This window comes from Lates calcarifer, linkage group LG3 (genome assembly GCF_001640805.2).
Source record: "Lates calcarifer isolate ASB-BC8 linkage group LG3, TLL_Latcal_v3, whole genome shotgun sequence".
Lineage (NCBI taxonomy): Eukaryota > Metazoa > Chordata > Actinopteri > Centropomidae > Lates > Lates calcarifer.
In genome coordinates, this window is record NC_066835.1 from 5,785,503 (window position 1) to 5,801,385 (window position 15,883).

The 15,883-nt window shown below is 40.6% G+C and overlaps 1 protein-coding gene across 1 annotated transcript in view; it reads right to left on the reverse strand.

Annotated features, from left to right (window-relative positions):
• Positions 1 to 15,883, reverse strand: part of LOC108900407 (growth factor receptor-bound protein 10-like) — a 44,214-nt gene that overhangs the window by 20,646 nt on the left and 7,685 nt on the right. Inside the window, 3 exon segments of the mRNA XM_018701435.2 lie at positions 6,484 to 6,607; positions 7,488 to 7,752; positions 13,334 to 13,427. Coding sequence (XP_018556951.1) covers positions 6,484 to 6,607; positions 7,488 to 7,752; positions 13,334 to 13,427 — 483 coding nt within the window.

The window sequence follows — 15,883 nt, forward strand, 5'->3', positions numbered from 1 at the left end:
GAGTAGTTACAAATTATCTGTAGTTGTTTTTCTGGACTAATGAATGATGTAAGTCTAAATTTCATTCTCATTTAAGCTCTGCTCTGCTTAACTAACTCCTAAGCAATATATCTGACACTTAAGCTGCTGAATGCACCAATGTATTCACCTGCTAGCCATTTGCTTTGTTTGTCTGCTGTTCTGTGCTGGGACGGTGACAGACTGTGTGTTTATCTAGAGCTTTTTGGCTAAAAATTGCTGAATACTGTGGCTGAGAATGATGCTAATAAGAGCAGTGAGACCAAGACAAAACCTGTGGGTCGTAAATCCAAAACAATGTGCTGAAAGACGCTAAAACACAAACAAATTTATTGGGTAATGCAGCGTGATAATTCTCTGTGTGGTCATTTTTTCCACTGTTAATCTAAAAACATTGATTAGTGTTGCTTTGATGTTCTACAAATGAACTGTTTTTTTTAAATGAGTAACTGTTGTTTTTTTTCTTGACTATGTACACAGAACAATGCAGGATTACATTAAATGCCAGTTCCTGTTTTGTAAATGGGGGAACTGACATTTACTTTACACAAAATGTGTTAAATGGCTGAAGAGATTAAGTTAGCGGCCAATTCCTACATTATCCTACATTATCCTACAGTTAATATAATACAAGCTGTTATAAATCTCCAAATGGTAGCTGACTGTCTGGCAGAAGCTGCTTTAGTAGACTAACACACCCATATCTAATGTCGGCATTTGAATGCTGGTTGCTGGTGACTTCCCACCCTGGTCTATTACAGCATCAGTCGTCTTTCATGTCTGTGAGTGGTCGGGTTTCAAGCCAGACAGAGCTGATTAGCTCTGCAGACAGGCCAAACTCAATTTCACCTCTCTGGAGCGCCACCACAAAGCCTCACTGAGTGGCTCACCTCCCCACCTTCCCACGACCCAACACTGACATGGCACTGTCCCACACACACAGACACACACACACATACTCTTACAGATAAATGTGTACACAGACAGACAAGGTTCCCCTGACTGATTGATGAACATCTACCAGTCAGTTCTAAGAATCTCCTTGTGTGTAAAGATCACTAAATAAAGTCATGTGTTGGCGTTGGTGACATCGATCCAATAACACAGTACATAAGTCAAATTTTGATCTGCCAGATAGCAAAGAAACTCGAGTGGATTTTGCAGAGAAGTTTACACAGTCATTTATTTTACCTTGCAAAGATCTCATCTACACATCATCTGTCATCTCATTTGTCTGAGCAGAAAACACAAATCTCTCCATCCCCAATTCCACAGCAAAATGAATCCTTGCTGCATAGTTTTGCTTGTATACAGGACATTGATCTTATTCAGTAAAATCCCAAGAAACAAAGAACGGCTGTAAACTCCCACCTCAGGAATTAAAATTCAATCTGACATCCATTTAAAAGGCTTAATTTTAAAAATGGTGGAACCAGTGTTGCAGAATTTCTGGCTCCTGAAGTGGGAGAAAATGACCTCAAACAAGATCTGTTCATCTGGATATTGTTCACTGACAGCTGAGCTCTGAGTGCAGCACTATCTGGTTGCATTTTTATGGTTTCTATGGAAAAACTAAATCTAGCACCAAGATCTAGTTTGACAGTTATGACACACATTCAGGTGTGTGTACATTTGTGTCCGCGTGTCCGTTCCGTGTGTGTGTGTGTGTGTGTGTGTGTGTGTGTGTGTGTGTGTGAAATAAGCATATGTTCCCAGAGAAATTAATTACATCACACTGCAACGGTATGTAAAACATTTACTGCTTGGCAGAAATTCAAAAGTCCTGTAAATCTTCATAACACACACATACACTCCCACTAAAGAAATTTACTTGTGCTTCTGAGTTTGTTGAATTCTACCCAGGTAAGTGATTACATTTCAATTAACGGTAAAGCATCTTGACCTGCTAACAGCAGCCTACTGTCTATCCAACAATGGAGCTTAAATATCTGTGTCATCACAAGCTTACTATGTTTAACAGGCTTTCACTGCCGTCTTTACACACACACATACACACATGTACATGCACCTGATCTGATTGCAGTGGGTCAGCAGACCATTGCGTGCAGAAGTACATCAGCTGACCACAGACAAAGGGGGAGGTGAAAGCACTAAACGTAAGAGTGTGTGACTCAGAGCTTTAGTCTTAAATTAGTTTTTATGACACTGCTGCAGTATACTGTATATAGCCATCATGTCATATTTTGCCATAGGGTTGAATCATAAAAAAATAATATTTAAAGGATAGCTGAACTGTATTGTCATTTTTTTATGTGCTATTCAGTTTTTATGTGCTTTCATTTTTATAAGCATTTAGTGACACCATTAAAAATTTACATAACCATATCCGCTGGTGTATCCAACCACTAAGCTAATACCTACTAACAATACCATACTACTGCTTTTCAGAACTGTGAACAGAAGTATATCATCAGGGAAAAACAACCAAAAGGAGTAAACTTAAAGAAAGTGAAGGACAATCTTGTTTAGTGTGAGGTTCAGTATGTCTAATAGACTGGTCACACACTGGCTATGTTGAATTATTGACCTGACGATGACACTAGATAACAGTCAGGGGACCACCGAAATCATCAGGACACATCCCTCTGGGGACTATGAATGTCTGTATAAAATTCAAGGCATTTGAAGATCCAATAAATGTTCATTTATTTCAAAGTGGTAGACCAACTGACCCATATTGTCTCTGGCACAGCTAAAAGAGAACACCCAGCTTAGAAGACTGTAGACAGAAGTATGATTCCTCTTTGTCTGTGATCTGCTTTAACTTTTGTAAAATTTCGCAAGACTAAATATTTCAATAATCAGACCATGCACTGAATAACAAGCCATGAGAAACTGCCTTTTTCACATCCCTTTTTTTTCACTAGAACCCTCTTTTCTCTTGCCTCCTTCCACAGGGAGGTTAGAGGTCAAGGTCAGCTACAGAGCAGCGAACCCAGGGCTGGAAGGGGTTCAGTATCTTGCTCAAATCTTCTTCAGCAGGATGGATGTTTGCCAACACAGAGGGCTTGAACCCGGGTCCCTTGGTTGAGAGATGGTCTCTTTAACCACTGAGGCTCCCTGCCGTCCCTGATGTTCGTAATGCCGCGTCTCTGGCCACGAATAAAAGCAGGAGTTGCGTTACAGCCGCAGTCATGATGCCAAAGCAAACCCATTTGCCCAGTGATGACAGACATGACCTGACCAAATCCTTGTGAAAGCCGGGGTAACATGACTGAATTGTATGGTGTAAGACTGCCACAACTTTTGTGGGAAATGGCCTCTATCAGAGTTCAGCATTAACTACAGTCAGACTCCTGAACTGGCCTTAGCACCTACCACAGACCTTTCAGAGAATTAAAGGACATTTACCATGAAATGTGTATTTCCTAAACTAGGTTCTAACATCAGATAGAGATGCAGCGTCATGTTATCTATTCATAGAAGCCTGGTCATGATACTCTGTGGACAACTCCATTCACGCACAGTTTTACTGGCTCATAATATATGCTGTGTATCCCTTTGAAAAAGACTGAAGCTTAGTGAAGAATGCTCAGATTCCAGCTCTACAGCTGGAGGGAAGGAGATCCCACGAGAAAACCATGCCAATGCAAATACAATACAACTATGTCTGTTGACCAACGCACAGCACATCTGAGAATCTTGTCTGCATTGTTGTGTAAGCCATCCTCAGTGCTCCTCAGACTACATAATTGAACCCACTTATATACATCTATGAATACATGTGCTCAAACACCTTCACAGCAGTCTTTCTGTTAGCTTACATATGACATTACACAACATAGCATGCCAACTGAAGCACTGCCATCTGGAGCTAAAGGCCTTGTCGTGGTCAGTCTGCTGCTGGTCTTGCTGAACATAAGCGATTTGATCAGTGAAGGTTTCATTCAGTCAGCTGAAGACTAGCCACGGCTAATTTTAAGCATTAGAGCAGATTAAAGTGCATAACAGTTCCACACACATTCACTGAAGGAGCTCAGTTCATACTGGGGCTGGTTTACTTAGATGTTTTACAGTCGTAACATTTTTAAACAAGACACGGCCATGACAGCAGCTCTGTGAGGTTGTAGTTAGGAAAAGATGCCTTGTGTTAACATCAAATGCTGACATGCTCATAATGACAATGCTAACATGACTGAATCAGTGTGAGTGCGCATGCATCAACTCATGTGCAACCTGTTACAGTTGCCATGTTAACTTTCTCATTTCTTCTCAACAATTTCCCACAAGGGATAACTAAAGTATTCTGATTCTGATGACAAGTGCCAGCATGCAAACATTTGCTAGCACTAAAAACTAAGTTGCGTCTAATGGGAATGTCAGTAGTTTGCAAGTAAACAAAAGTACTAACAAATGTTGACTAGATGATGCTACCAGATGAAAAGCTTTGAAATCACCTACATTACTACAAGTCATTATGAACCAATAGCTGTCTGTACTAGTAGTTGTCAAGATATTCAAAACCTTAAATGTCAATCTAACAGTAGTGCTAATGGGTAAGCAGGGGATCATTACTCTATTAAGATACATCATCTGGGAACCATGAATGTCTGTACAAATTTCACAGCATTCCATCTAACATTTGTTAAGATATTTGGGCCAACATTGCCTTTCCTCAATCAATTTCTTTTTTTCCTTCAAATAACGAGGCTAAAGTTACTCCATTTAGCATTTTCATGCATTAAACTATCAATGTCACATTAATTTATGATTGTGAATTCATCAAATATAGTGGAGATGTTTCTTTATATTAGTGGTTTTTGTTTCCCATGCCAAACACACATTTATCAGTCTCCCAGCCATTTGCTTCTTCGGGCCAAGAGGTTTTTCTCTTTTGCTGACGATGATAAACATGATGGAATGTTGGAAGTGATTTTTCCATGTGCTTTTTACTCCTTCCAGCATGGGCTTTATCACTGTTCGTGCTGGAAGAATACTACCAGCTTCCTGTTTTTGTGCCATTAAGCAGTCTTGAAGAATTTCCTGCCTACTCCAACCTGGTGACATGGCATGAAAAATGCAATAAAGAAGAGGTAGAATGCTGCCAGGCCCCTGAGCCATAATCTCTTTGAAAATTAAAGCAATAATGAGTCAGCAATGTCAGATACAAAGCATATGCAAAGCAGCTTTAAGATTACAGAAAACCCAAAATGCAGTTAAAACTGTCAAAATACACCAATAACCACATGTATTTCTTTATTATAACAAGTGCTGACTTTAGATACACAAGACAGCTGTTAAATGAAGAAAACTCTGCTGAAAATGAAGATGCTCTGGGAAAGAGAAATGAGGCAACATCTAGTCAGCTCTTACAGACTCACAAAGGTCCTTTGTACAAACTGCAAACTCGCTCTCTGACTCCAGACCTTGTGAGATGATGTCAACAAAATGCAAAAATAATGCTTTGCCTTGTCACATGTGTATGAGTGTGTGTGAACTGAATAATGCCACCTGTGTGTGTATCCGTGTGTGCATCGATTATTGTGTGCATGTGTGTGTGGAGAGAGCAAGAGAATGAGTGAGCATCTAAAATAACTTTTATTGTTCTGGGTGGGCATCCTGAAAACATCTTTGAGAAGGATGGAACATTCCTGGGACAGGAGGCTCTACTGGGGAAGGAAGGGCAAGGCTACGACACACACACACACACACACACACACACACACACAGTGACGCTAAGAGCCAAGGTTGAAGCGTGTGAACCGGAAATGGGCGCCTGTCTTGCCAGAGTCGGCAGACAGATTCAAAAGGTTCAGAGAGATCCGACCTGCAGACGTTCCCAGCCGTATTCCCAGCTCTGATACGGAAGTCTGCACTCTGTCTGCTGCATCCTGGAGACATTGCTCACCTCCCTCCACAGCAAAACATGTCTGTCACTCTCCATGTGTGTGTGTGTGTGTGTGTGTGTGTGTGTGTGTGTGTGTGTGTACATGTGATTGATAATGATGCTTCCACAATAACACACAGACACACATTAGGTCAGATAACCCAGGGTGAGCTGTTGTGTAATGGAAGGAAAAGCTGTGCGCAGCCAAAGTCAACACATGCTGCTCTGACCTGAACATAACAGGCCAGTCAGCTGGTTTCAAAACACACACACACACACACACACACACACACACACACACATGCTCCCTCACTTGTGATAGTGGTCAAGTAAAGGACAACGAATACAGTGAGGAACCCAAAAGCCATCTTGACCAGTAACAACTTCAACAACAGACAAAAATTACAACAACACTTCAGTGAGCATCCATTCTCTCACTGTATACTGCAACATGTGATGTCATGACCATCTAATTATTTAACTTAACTAACACTAAACTGTGCTAGAAAGTCGTGAAACTATTTTTTCCCCCTATAACAAGAAGGTGGTGCCTCAGTCAGGAACTGCCTTCTCCAGTCACTTGTAGAATTTCAGTGACTGTGTGTAGGTATACTTACATGGTTGTCAGAGGACTGTATAGGGCTGAGAACAGGGGAACCTGCTGGGCTGCAGAGCTCAGGGAAAGGGTTGGGGATGGCCGGCAGGGAGGCTGGACGCAGCTGATGCTCTTCCTGCAGGCACCTGCAGAGGGAGACACACACACTTATGTCACTGAACTGGCAGACCAGTGAAAGACTGACAACTGTGCAGTACACACAGTCAAGAGAAACAGTTAGGTATGGAATGACATTAGCCTGTTAATTTGTACTATGACCTTTGAGCAAGTAAACATCACATTTTTTTTTCACTTAAAGAGCAACATATTAATGGTCAAAACTCTCTTGTAAAGCTTGTAGTGACTTACAGTTAATACTTTAATGTAAGATCATCAAAACTGTAGCCTAATTCTGCTCCTGCAACAATGTAAAAAATTTAATTTATTATTCATGCAAATTAGCAGAAGAAACTGAAGGTTAAAACTGTTTTGGTGACAAGTGACTGTAGATAATGACTTTTGAAAATAACATGGTGATTTAGGAAATTGATTATCTGTAACACCATGAGCCCCAAATAATCAAAAAGCTCCATAAGCTACCGTGAGTAATCATACATTTCTGATTAATCTGATTTTCAAAGAGCATCTAACGTTCACCATTTACAATTTCCAACTGTATTTAAAGCCAAAATCAATCAATCTGGGCAACCATTCCGTGCAATCTATGCCCCCATCTTATTCTGTATGTTGATGAGTATGACATAAGATCTCAAATGCAGTGGAAGGAAAAGGGATAAAGGCCTTGAGAAACAGTATATGGAAGCAGATTGCTGGAAGCTGGAAGCAGATTGCTCGTCTGATGCACACAAACCAACAATAGAATAAACAGAAAGATAGTAAAAGACAAACAGAAATGTTCTTACTCAGGCAATACAGTCTTGTCTTTAATACATATTTTCATTACTGCAAGCGCAGTGCTTCCAGCTGTCTTGAACATAAAACACTGGGCAGGTTATGTGTATCTACCTGACAGCTTGGATGTGCATGGGCTGAGAGTGCCGCAGCCTCTCCCTGGAGGGTGAGGAAGGGGGCAGGGGCGGGGTGTGACGACGGTGGGCCTGGCTGTGTCCCGGATACGCGGCGTGCACGTGATGGTGAAGGTGTTGGTGGTTGTGTGTAGCATGAACGTGCCCATTGTTCAGGAGTAGCGCCGTGTCTGCCTGTGTAGAGTACACACTCTCCATGGAGGAGTTCATCTCATTCACCAGCTGCTCCAGGTCCACGTCATCGTCTGTGGAAGCAGGTGGAGGGCAGAATGGATGAGAGAGGTGGAGAGGGGTGGAAGGGGTGAGTGAGTGACAGTCAAAGGGTAGCAAATATCCACTAGGTGTCGCCTCGGTAAGTGACAAGTAAGAGATTATTTTAAAACCATCTACATTCACATGATAATCATTAAAAATCAGCCTTCACAGACTTAAGTGGTAACTCCCTTCTTTCAAATGAGATTAAACTTAAGTGAATCAGCCTTGTTTAAATGCAGCAGCCACATTTAGTGATGAAAACAACAGAGCAACAGAAGAACCAGAATGATTATACAACTATTCATGTTTTCTCTCTGTAGTCTTCACAGTTGATATATACAGTTTACTACTGCTAAAACAAGAACCATAAGTCTGTCTATGTATCCATGTGGTCTTTCTTTGTATTTCTGTATTTAAAGACAAATGGAATAAATACTGTGAAAGGCAATTTGTCAGAAATTATTCTTAAAGAAATCCTGTTGGTGTGAAAAGATAGCTTTATGGTTTATTGCCTTACTCTGAACACAGAGCTCAGCATTTTGACCTTTTGTCCCATTCCCACTGTACATACTGTGACAATGCCCAAGTCTTCTCACCCTCACCTTTAATTAGTTGTCATTTTACATGGTAAACAGTCAAAGTACTGCCAAAGGCACATTGTGGTTGTAAACCATCAAGTATGAGAGCAGAGAGAACACACTGTCTTGTTTTGAAGTTACACTCCTCCTCGTGTTGAATTTCACTTTGGCTTGGATTTCTTCCAATGACTGCGTAGTACACTAACTCACTGGCTCGCCATTGGTATGATTATGTGAAACCTGTCATTCAAGGGGCTGAGATGTCTATCAAGCACTGGAGGTTGGAACCAACAGTTGCCCACAGACCAAACAACCAAACCAAACCAAACCAAACCAAATCAGGGTGAAAGGGACTCAAGAGCTGCTCTTGCACGACAGTCAATAAGGCAGTCAACGCTCATCTTTTAACCTGAACTGGTATTAATTAATTGAGTCAGTCCAGACCTAGCGTGAGCCACAATAAGTGCTTTAATGACCTGCTGTTCATTTGGCTCCCTTTTTTTCTCTCCAATATTGAATCAGTAGACTTTTTGCAGCACTTTATACTGAAAAATCAATTATCCTTCAGGGATAAATACGATTAAATTGCTGACTGCACTAATTATTTACCATTTTACCAGGATTACAGCAATTTACTGCCAGAATCGTCTTCTTACGACATGCACTGCCAGCTAACGAGAAAAGTGTCCTAGTGGGATAAAAATATCTCTAATACAGCCAGTGTTATGTTAAAGGCAGAGTAAGTGCAAGACTGTCTCCACAAGTGCAGTATGTCTCTATGTGTTTCTGTATGTGTGTGTATATGTGTGTGTCCAAAGCCCTTTGGTCCTATGTGTCCCACCCCAACACCACACACAGAATTCCTTACATTCCTGTAGGAAGAAATTACAGCACTCGGGGAACGTTCACCAGTCTGTTCATGGCACATGGTGACCAAATGATCGGACAAAGTAGGGCACGAAAACACACACACACACATATGCCCAGAGCAGCCTAGGACACCATGTACACTATGCAGTGCTGATGAGCATGTGCATGTAATTATACAGGAGAATTAAAATAAAAAAGCACTGCATTGTACTGCATGTACAGACACAGACAGACACACACAGAGACACACACACACACACACACACACACACTGTGAACATAAACTGAGCCCACCATGCAGAAAAGAAGCCACTGTACCAAAAACAGCAGGAGTCGGCCCGTCTGATCTCAGCTCACAAAGAGATATGCATACGCATGACACACATACGCACACAGAAAGGACAGTCTAGGACACAAGGTCATGTGATGCTGGGGTTCATAAATGGGACATGGGCTTGGGTACAAGGAGGGAGGGGGTACACAGTTGGAAAATAACAAGAGAGCATATGACACCAGTCAGAGATGGTTATCATGTAAAGCTGTAATTTAATGTTGGTCTTTTTCACAGCAGACATTTTGACTTGTTAAAGAAGGAAAAGCACAGGCATAATTAAAAACATTAATCGATGGCTCAAGTGTCCCCATAAGTCGTGACAGTGAGCCAAGCAGGCGTAGCACCAAAACAGATTAATAAAATATTGCCATCATGCACTTTATTATTTACACCTGTGCTGTTCCCACTGTAACATGTTAAAATGTCTTCTGCAAAAATGTCTATTACAAATTGACAGCTGCAGAAGGAGGATAAATTTGACTTTTCAGAACTTCAGTATCCAGAAATCCTGTGATGTGACATTTATAAAAAAATAGAAATGCCTTTTCTCAGAGGATTTGGCCTCAAGATTTACACTTTCAGTTGTGATGATGATATGAAAGCTGTTTGGAAAATTACAAAAACAGATTTGTGTGCACGGGTTAGGGACGCACACACACACACACACACACACACACACACACACACACACACACATTTAGCATTGTCACTGAGTGCATAACATGCTCTAAGTGACAATGCTAAAATGCTAGCAATTCTCTGTAGTCATGCTTCCAGTCTTTATGATAAGCCAAACTAACTGGCTGCTGGCTTAAAATTCCAGAGAGCTAATATGTATTTCCAAAGATGTTGAATGAGTTATTCTTATAAGGAACTCTGGCTTTGCAATGCAATCAAAGAACATCAGGGGCAGCTATTCACTTTGGGAATAGCTCCAGGACAAATGGATCTGCGGGAGTTATTTGAAAAATGGTTCAGTTATCATTGGTTTAGCACTTATCATTAATTTAGCTCTCTCTGGACAGACTGCAAAATTTGCAATTTGTTACTGTCTATGCAAAGAAAAGTAAATACACTTAAAAACAATATTTCATGTGCACAATCAGGAAGATCCTCCATCATCTTAATTACTGGAGGTTTGAGGGTTTTTCTCTCTTGGAGCTCTTCTCTGTTGCACCACTTTGTGATTTAGGCTGATACGTTAACTAGAGAGGTCTTCTTCTCCCTCTCCTCTACCAACTGTGACTCTGAATGTAGATGAACTGCTGCTGCAGTCTGGCTTGGATCTGATGAAAAAACCTACCATATAACCATGGCCAATTCATTCCTGTAAGATCCCAGAATACACTGAATGAGTGCTCTCTGTCCCTGGCCACGACAACCTGCAATCATCGATCTCTGACGGCAGTCTAGAGGTCAGAGAACAGAGCTGGATGTTCAAGTTTTCAAGGGCAAAGTGCAACCGAGGTCTTTTATAGGCAATAAAAATATATACTCCCTTTAGAATAAAAATGCAATTTTGCACAAGTACTCAAAGCATATCCTGCACAGTTTTAGCTGTTGTTTCACTGTTTGCATTGCATTTGTGTTGTCAGTGGATTCACATTTTGCAATGTGGGAAGCAGATGTTTTCCTTATGGACAATAAAGTGAAAGTGAAACTACTGAGGACTTGGATTTCAATCTCCAATCATCAGGTGTAAATGTGGGTGGATAAATTGAGTGAGTAATGTCTTTCTCTCTTAACAATAATTGCTGTGGTGCAAGTAACTTTAAAGCCTCAGGCTATCAGTAATGACCAGCAGAAGTCTGATGTTAGACTGAGCAGCTCAATGAATTAACTAATGGAAGTGAAGCAGGCCAGCACTGAGGGGGAGAACACAGATCAAATAAAAACACATATTAAAAAAATGTGTTGTTCATAATAAAAATTGTGAACAACACATTCAATCTGGTACAGTGCATTTGCTGGCTTACACTGCAGCATGGTACGTAATAAGACACGTCATCAGATCATTGAAAAGGCAAGCCTAGCATAAATGAAGGGCAGGTAACCTGAGCCTGGCATGGTCTAAATATACAACACATCCATCACTGTGGTTGATGTGATCGCTCTCTGTAGTGCAAAATGAAACAATAGCTGGGTGACTTTGACTCTTGCTTTTTCACTGAAGTCATCAATCAGTTATTTTTTACTTAAAAACCTCTGCTGGTTGTCAGTGATCGCTGGCTACACTAAAAGTCACCTTGACAACACTGAAAACACTTTACAGGACTTCTGCTTATATAACTATGTGGTGGTCTTTTTTAATCACACAACTCTTACAGTCTCCCTCTTGTATGTTTACCTGACACTGCATGATGATTTACAGTAAGAACATAGCTTAGCTAAATATTTGGACAAACCCACAGTACACAGACATTTGCAATAAAACACATTTAAAAGCTGTGTGTCTACAACATTATGGTAATACCCTCGGCTACCCTTATGCTGTTAGTATCATCAATTTGTGGTTCAATTCAGTGCAGTCTATGAGTTATTTATGATTAAGGATTGTAATTTACTTTTACTTTCCCCCTCAACCTGACTCATCAACTTGTGCCTCAGTTAGTGCTTTTCCATTTCCCACAATTACATTCACAACTACCACAAAAGTGGAGATGAAATTGCTGCAATCACTTTATTTTAATGAGTAGGTGATTCTGGTACATTGAGGCTACTCAAGTGGAAAAGTTGCTCTAAAAAATATATTTTCATAATGTCCTCATGATATAATTGTTAGCTCTTTAGAGAGGTTGGTCCTTCTTCGATTTTGATGGACTGACCAATCAAATCTGATGATTGCTATTGAGGTTTTCATCATTATTTGATAGCAACAGCAGTTGAAATACCCCAAATTGATGCCTAATCATCTAAACTTCCCACAGATAACTAGTAGGAACCAGACAACACTGTACACAACTGAACAAACTGGGCCTAGTAATACTTGAAACTGCAATTCAAATACACACCTTCTATAATCACTCTTGGATCATCACTGCCTGTATTCAAGTGTGAACCCACATACCTTCTACTATCTCCACCCCTGCCCCACAGACCTATGGCCTACTTACTACAACACTGGGTGACCTACAGACCTATATAAACACCACATCCACTCACCCCATTCATGTGAAGCCATTTTTATAATACTCTCACACCAGCATGACCACCACAATCCACTAAACGACCAATTTAAGGGAGAAAAAAAAGGGGGGGCGAGGAGGGAAAAATTTACAACCTCTCCTCTCCTCAGGTTGGCTGCTTTCCAAAAGGATTCCCAAGATTTTCCACAATGGCTGAAGGGATTTCTTGGAATATACTGGAAGCAAGCTAATGCATGTGTGTGTGTGTGTGTGTGTGTGTGTGTGTGTGTGTGTATTGGGAGGTGGGTGCAAAAAAGTGCTGAGCAGTGCTAAAAAAAGGGGGGAAAACACTTTAGCACTTGTCTATATCCTTCCCATCTGGAGAGCAGAGCCTGCAGTGATGGAGGGAGACAATGTCCTAGATGGAGATGGCGATAGAGAGGGGGGGGTTTTCTAGGAAGACAGGATGAGTATTTATTGGGCCAGCAAATAGATTTTGGCTGTGGAGAGACCTCATAAAAAAGGGAATGAAAAGGGGAAACTATGAAATAAGGTTAAAATTAATGTGTCAACCATTTTATAGAGCACAAAGAGTAGATGAAGAGATTGAGGTTTAATGGCCATATTTCATACTTTCATATTTATGAGAGGAGAGGAGAGTTACCATGATGATGTGGCAAATTTTGATTGGCCGAACGCTGAAAACCTGGAACCATCAGCTCCTCAGGCCGGCGAGAGGAAGTGCGGTCCATGCTTTCCTATCAAAAAAAAAAAAAAAAAAAAAAAAAGAGTGTGGTAAAAAACATGCAGTGGGTTTAAGATTTCAGATATTTTCAGTGAAGGGTAAGACAACATGTTATTTTCACAGAGTTCAGAGGGTCAGACAAAGGGTGGGTTCATGCCTCCGCTCTCGAGGAACATCAGAGTTCAAGTTCAGAGACCGGTGACTTTGTGACCCCCTGACCTTTCCCTTTCTCCTTTTCTCTGTTTCTCCCGCTCTCACGCTTTCTCAGACACGCACACTTTCACACGTACTTCTTGTTTCAAACTCTCACATGTGAAACTCATATCAGGTATTCATTTGGTCATTTAAAAAAAACAAAACAAAACAAAGAAAGAGCAATAACATACCAGCTTCAGCACATTTATACAATCTCACACGTCTAGAGATACACACTCACCCTGCCAAGTTCCTCACACATGTCTAATTTGAAGCAGCCTAGAGGCGAGAAAGCTGCAGAGGAGAAAGGGAGGGAAAAAAGCCAAACAAATTTTCAATCTTCCCTTTTCCAGGAAAAAGAAGAACGCGGAAGCGCTGCTTCCAGGAACTGCTCGTGGCCAGAGGTCCTGTTGTGCATGTATGCACATACACACACATTCGCAGCTCCCCTCGGTGCTTCGAAAACATCCATAAATGCCCAGAGTGAGATTTATAGCTCTGAGAAGCAGCAGCCAAAAGCTTTCCAAGGAAGGCAACTTGGCTGCAGGGCCTGTGGCCTGACAGAGAAAGTCTGCAGGCTTCAGCCAGAGCTGACTAGCTGAGATACAACAACTTACCCACTAAACTGCATGTCATATACCATCATGTAACAGACATGCAAACAGCAGAGAGCATTACTCCACATTCACAGAAACAGGTCCACTGGTATTTTTATCCTTATAAACTGATGTTACATGGCCAACCACTGATCAAACACATCAAGCATTATTTCAAATTCTAGTAAAGATTCCAAAGTTCTTTAGCTTAGCTTAGCATAAAGACTAAAAACAAGGGGAAACAGCTAGTCTGGCTCAGTCTAAAGGTAAAAAAAAAAAAGAAAGAATTGCAGGACTTGTAAACCACACTAACTAAGATGTTACATCTCATTTCATTAATCAGGTACAAAAACCAAAATGAAAAAATGACAATGAATTTTACGGTATGTTGTGTGCCATACTATTTCTTAACTAGGAGCAGCAACTTCCTAGAGTCTGCCTGCCAATTGCTCAGAGCCAGGAAGTAGCCCAGCACATAATTTCATAAAACGGCAAATGTTGTTTGCACACTTTGATTTTTGCACAGATTACACAAACAAGACCACACATTAATTAGTAATCTTTAGAGCTGCTAATAGGTGGACTTTGTTACTGTTGGACAGAGCCAGGCTAGGTGTTTCCAGTCTTTAAGCTTAGCTAAATTAATCAAGCTGCTGGCTGGAACCCAATCTGACATACACAAGAGATGTTAAAGTGATCTAACTATTCCTTTAAGACACCAGATATGCCAGGCTGCATTACAGGGAAATGTAGATAAAATTATGTTAAGACATACTTATATTAAATGTAATGCTGCAGCCATACAGATGCAGCATCTTCATATAGGTGTAAGAATCATACAGTTGAATTGAATATGTGGGACAAGCCCATAAAGAATATGTATGTGCTTATGTTCAATTTTATGAAACAAAATCAAGAGTTTAAGAGGTCCCTTAATGTTTCTGGTAAACATCATGACTATGAGATCTCTATTAACGTTTATCATTCTTCTTTCAATACAATCAGACATTAACTGTGAACAGTGTGTAGAGTTGGAGGCAGAGCAGTGTCCTACTTCTAGTAACAGATATAGTTACTAGAAGTAGCAGCAGTGTTAATATAGAGCTTCAAGTTAAAGAACCCCCTCCCCTCTGCAGCACTTGTGTAGTAAAAGAGTCAGCTTTACCAGCTACAGTACCTATAAAATCTCACAGTGAACTCCCCATAATGTACTTTCTCTGACTCTATGGTCTGCAGTGACAGTGTACTGATGCTATCCCAGCAGTCAACTGGGAGGTTAAGTGACAAGAAAGCCAAATGTGAAGGTCGTTACTCCCTTTCTTAAAAGTAGGAATTGGTTTCTCAGTAAACTATTTTCCAGATGTGGACTGTTTTCCACAATGTGCCAATAGTTATGAGCAACATTCTTGATATTACTAGTCTTAAGGGTATAATACAGTACATGAGACTGAGACTTTCTCCTTAGTAGTTTTATGAAGTTTCACAAGAGCAACGTTCAAACAATCTTGTTTATATAATGTTTTTGTGAATTTCTTCGACATCTTCAGTTTATTGTTTTCATAAAATTCAAAAAGCCTTTTTAGTTTTATTAACTGACATTTTTAAAGGAAGGACGGGAACAGTTTGCATGCAGGAGTACAACCAGTGGTCAGAAGTTGGAAACATCTGTAAGTACTCT